The 5,278-nt window shown below is 58.3% G+C and overlaps 1 protein-coding gene across 1 annotated transcript; it reads left to right on the top strand.

Annotated features, from left to right (window-relative positions):
* Positions 1-302: 302 nt before the first annotated feature.
* Positions 303-4,406, top strand: LOC113995441 (DDB1- and CUL4-associated factor 8-like; the record flags this gene model as incomplete). The annotated part of the gene is made up of 4 exons (XM_039379405.1): positions 303-413; positions 2,377-2,449; positions 4,057-4,114; positions 4,231-4,406. Coding segments are annotated over 4 exons (418 nt in total), but the record flags the coding sequence as incomplete, so codon positions are not given.
* Between the last annotated feature and the right edge of the window lie 872 nt (positions 4,407-5,278).

The following is a 5,278-nucleotide window of genomic DNA, read 5'->3' on the forward strand; positions in this document are numbered from 1 at the left end:
TTGGGAATGGTTGGGAATGGTTGGGAATGGTTGGGAATGGTCAGGAACGTTTGGAAATGTTGGGAATGGTTGGGAATGTTGGGAATGGTTGGGAATGGTCAGGAATGGTCGGGAATGGTCGGGAATGTTTGGAAATGTTGGGAATGGTTGGGAATGTTGGGAATGGTTCTCCCCCCATCCCAGGGTTTGTCCCGGGCCATCCCGGCCGGTTCGGGGCCGTGTTCCCGTTTTTCCCGGGAATGCTCCCATCCCACGGGGGGGGGGGGTTTGCTGAGCCCATCCCGGTGTTTCCCCTTTCCCAGGAAGTTGGTGGTGACGAAGGAGAAGGAGAAGAAGGTCGGGCTCTACACCATCTACGTCAACCCCGCCAACACCTCCCACTTCGCCGTCGGCGGCAGAGACCAGTTCGTCAGGTGGGGGCAGATCCCGGGAATTCCCCAGCCTGGGAGACCCAAATCCTGGGAGACCCAAATCCTGGGAGACCCTCAAATCCTGGGATACCCAAAATCCTGGGATACCCCCAAAATCCTGGGATACCCTCAAATCCTGGGATACCCAAAATCCTGGGATACCCTCAAATCCTGGGATACCTGAGTCCTGGGATACCTGAATCCTAGGATACCTGAATCCTGGGATACCTGAATCCTGGGATACCCTCAAATCCTGGGATACCCAAAATCCTGAATCCTGGGATACCCTCAAATCCTAGGATACCTGAATCCTGGGATACCTGAATCCTGGGATACCTGAATCCTGGGAGACCCAAATCCTGAGATACCCAAAATCCTGGGATACCTGAATCCTGGGATACCCTCAAATCCTGGGATACCCAAAATCCTGGGATACCCCCAAAATCCTGGGATACCCTCAAATCCTGGGATACCCCTGAATCCTGGGATACCTGAATCCCGGGATACCCCCAATCCTGGGATACTCAAAATCCCGGGATACCCCTGAATCCCGGGATACCCCCAAATCCTGAGATACCCTCAAATCCTGGGATACCCAAAATCCTGGGATACCCCAAAATCCTGGGATACCTGAGTCCTGGGATACCTGAATTCTGGGATACCCCCCAATCCTGGGATACCCTCAAATCCTGGGATACCCTCAAATCCTGGGATACCCCTGAATCCTGGGATACCTGAATTCTGGGATACCCTCAAATCCTGAGATACCCCAAATCCTGGGAATCCCCCAATCCTGGGATACCCCCAAATCCTGGGATACCCCAAATCCTGGGAATCCCCCAATCCTGGGGTACCCGAATCCTGGGAATCTCAAATCCTGGGATACCCCCAATCCCAGGATGCCCCCAAATCCCGGGATGCCCCCAAATCCCAGGATACCCCCAGTCCTGGGATACCCTCAGCCCCCCGAATCCCAGGATCTGCCTGGCCTCGAATCCAGGGATCCCCCCCGGCCCCAAATCCCGGGATCCTCCTGGCCCTGAATCCCAAGATCCTCCTGAATCCCGGGATCCCCCCAGTCCCAGGGATCCCCGAATCCTGGGATCCCCTGAATCCCAGGATACCTCCCCGGGCCCCCGAATCCTGGGATCCCCCAATCCCGGGATCCCCCTGGTCCCAAATCCCAGGATCCTGCTGGACCCCCGGAATCCCGGGATCCCCCAAATCCTGGAATCCCCCTGGCCCTGAATCCCAGGATCCCCCCGGATCCCCCTGGCCCCCCAAATCCTGGGATCCCTCCGAGTCCCGGGATCCACATCCTGGGATGAGTCCGACCCCCTGAATCCTGGGATCCTCTGCCAGTCCTGGGAATGCTGCAGAGCTTTGGCCCTGGGACCGATCCGGGGAAACCTCCTGGGATCCCTCTGGATCCTTGGGATCTGTCTCGGATCCCCCAGGGGTCTCTTGGATTCCTCAGGGATCCCTCGGGAATCCTCCGGGATCCTTCAGGAGCGACAATTCCCACCCTTGGGAACGCCGGGGGGGGTCTCCCCTCCCTCCATGTGTCCCTCCCTCCCCAGGGAATTCCAGGCTGGAATTCCGGGATTGGGAGCGGGAACAACGTCCTCCCTGGAATTGCTCCCAGTCCCGGAATTCCTGCCTGGAATTGCTCCCAATCCCAGAATTCCTCCCTGGAATTGCTCCCAATCCTGGAATTCCTCCCTGGAATTGCTCCCAATCCCAGAGTTGCTCCCTGGAATTGTTCCCAATCCCGGAATTGCTCCCAATCCCGGAATTCCACCCTCACCGAGGCGGCAGCTCCCAAACCGCTCATCCCACGGCTCGGGAAGAGGGTGTTGTTTTTTTTTTTGGGAATTTCCCGCCTGTTTCCGGGCTCGGCTCCCTCTCCGGGCTCGCCGCGGGAATTCCGAGCCCTTCCCGATCCCGGCGTTCCCGGTCCCCGCAGGATTTACGACCAGCGGAAAATCGACGAGAACGAGAACAACGGGGTCCTGAAAAAGTTCTGCCCTCACCACCTGGTGGGAACGCCGGGAACGCCGGGAATACCGGGAATACCGGGAATGCTGGGAGCACTGGGAATGCTGGGAATACTGGGAATACCGGGAATGCTGGGAATACCGGGAATGCTGGGAATACCGGGAATACCGGGAATGCTGGGAGTGCTGGGAGTGCTGGGAATGCTGGGAATACTGGGAATGCTGAGGGCACTGGGAATGCTGGGAATGCTGGGAATACTGGGAATACTGGGAGCACTGGGAATACTGGGAATACTCTGAGCACTGGGAATGCTGGGAGCGCTGGGAATGACGGGAGTACTGGGAATATTGGGAGCACTGGGAATATTGGGAATGCTGGGAATGCTGGGAGTCCTGGGAGTGGTGGGAGCGCTGGGAATACTGGGAATACTGGGAATGCTGGGAGCACTGGGAATACTGGGAGGGCTGGGAATGCCAGGATGGGCTGGGAATACTGAGAATACCAGGAATGCTGGGAATACTGGGAGCACTGGGAATGCTGGGAATACTGGGAATGCTGGGAATACTGGGAATGCTGAGGGCACTGGGAATGCTGGGAATGCTGAGGGCACTGGGAGTGCTGGGAATGCTGGGAATGCTGGGAATGCTGGGAATACTGGGAATGCTGAGGGCACTGGGAATGCTGGGAATACTGGGAATGCTGGGAATACTGGGAATGCTGGGGGCACTGGGAATGCTGGGAATGCTGGGATGGGCTGGGAGCACTGGGAATACTGGGAATGCTGGGAATACTGGGAGCACTGGGAATACTGGGAATACTCTGAGCACTGGGAATGCTGGGGGCACTGGGAATGACGGGAGTACTGGGAATATTGGGAATGCTGGGAGTCCTGGGAGTGGTGGGAGCGCTGGGAATACTGGGAATGCTGGGAGCACTGGGAATACTGGGAGTGCTGGAGATGCCGGGATGGGCTGGGAATACTGGGAATACCAGGAATGCTGGGAATACTGGGAGCACTGGGAATGCTGGGAATGCTGAGAATGTTGGGAATACTGGGAGCACTGGGAATGCTGAGGGCACTGGGAATGGTGGGAGCACTGGGAATGCTGGGAGCACTGGGAATACTGGGAGTGCTGGGAATGCTGGGAATACTCTGAGAACTGGGAATACTGGGAATGCTGGGGATGCTGGGAGCACTGGGAGCACTGGGAATACTGGGAATGCTGGGAGTGCTGGGAGCACTGGGAATGCCAGGAATACCAGGAATACTGGGAGCACTGGGAATAGTGGGAATGCTGGGAATACTGGGAATACTGGGGGCACTGGGAATGCTGGGAATACTGGGAGCACTGGGAATGCTGGAAATCTGGGGGGAAAAGGAGGAATTTGGGATGAAAAATGGGGATTTGGGGGGGAAAAAGGGGGAATTGGGGGAAAAATGGGAATTTGGGCGGAAAACAGAAGTTTGGGGGGGAAAAAGGAGGGATTTGGGACGAAAAACCGGGAAATTTGGGGGGGGGAATTTTGGGGAAAATCCGGGGGGGGAAAACGCAACTACTCCGGGAAACACCCCCAGCTCCCCGCCCAGGCGCCGGAATCCCGGGAATCCCGTCGGGAATTCCCATTTTTCCCTGTTTTCCCCCCCCAGGTGAACAGCGAGTCCAAAGCCAACATCACGTGCCTGGTGTACAGCCACGACGGCTCCGGTGAGCAAAACAGGGGGGGGATTCCCGGGATTCCCAGGGCTCCCTGGGTTTCCCGGGCTTCCCAGGGCCCTGAAGGCGTGGAATTCCCGGTTTTTTTCCCCCCCCTGGAATTGCAGAGCTGCTGGCGAGTTACAACGACGAGGACATTTACCTCTTCGACTCGGGGCACGGCGACGGCGCCCAGTACAGCAAACGCTACAAGGGGCACCGCAACAACGCCACGGGTGGGGCGCCCGGGGGGGCAGAGACACCCCAAAAACCGCGGGGATGTGTGGGGGAGGGGCCCCCGAAAGTTGGGTCCCCGGGGGGGGGGCGGGAAGTCCCGGAATTCCCAAAAATCTGAGCTCGCGGAGCCGCCGGTCACCTCCCGGCACAGCTCAGATTGATGTCACACCCTGGGATTTTGGGGGGGTTTTGGGGGGTAAAACCACCCCCAAAACCTCGGGGATATGTGGGGGAGGGGCCCCCGAAAGTTGGGTCCCCGTGGGGGGGGCGGGAAGTCCCGGAATTCCCAAAAATCTGAGCTCGCGGAGCCGCCGGTCACCTCCCGGCACAGCTCGGATTGATGTCACCCCCTGGGATTTTGGGGGGGTTTTGGGGGGTAAAACCACCCCCAAAACCTCGGGGATATGTGGGGGAGGGGCCCCCGAAAGTTGGGTCCCCGTGGGGGGGGCGGGAAGTCCCGGAATTCCCAAAAATCTGAGCTCCCGGAGCCACCGATCACTTCCCAGCACAGCTCAGATTGATGTCACCCCGTGGGGTTTGGGGGGGTTTTGGGGAGTAAAACCACCCCAGAGCCCCCCCAAAATCTCTGTGCTACATGGGAGGGGATCCCCCCAAATTTGTGTCCCCGTGGGGGGTCGGGAAGTCCCGGAATTCCCAAAAATCTGAGCTCCCAGAGCCTCCCGGTCACCTCCCAACCCGGCCCAGATTGATGTCACCCCGTGGGGTTTTGGGGAGACTTGGGGGGGTAAAACCACCCCAGAGCCCCCCCAAAATCTCTGTCCTATATGGGAGGGGATCCCCCCAAATTTGTGTCCCCGTGGGGGGTCGGGAAGTCCCGGAATTCCCAAAAATCTGAGCTCGTGGAATCACCGGTCACCTCTCAACCCGACCCAGATTGATGTCACCCCGTGGGGTTTTGGGGGGGCTTTGGGGAGTAAA

This window comes from Pipra filicauda, unplaced genomic scaffold (genome assembly GCF_003945595.2).
Source record: "Pipra filicauda isolate LSUMZ 115617 unplaced genomic scaffold, ASM394559v2 scaffold1674_size6467_pilon, whole genome shotgun sequence".
Classification (NCBI taxonomy): domain Eukaryota; kingdom Metazoa; phylum Chordata; class Aves; order Passeriformes; family Pipridae; genus Pipra; species Pipra filicauda.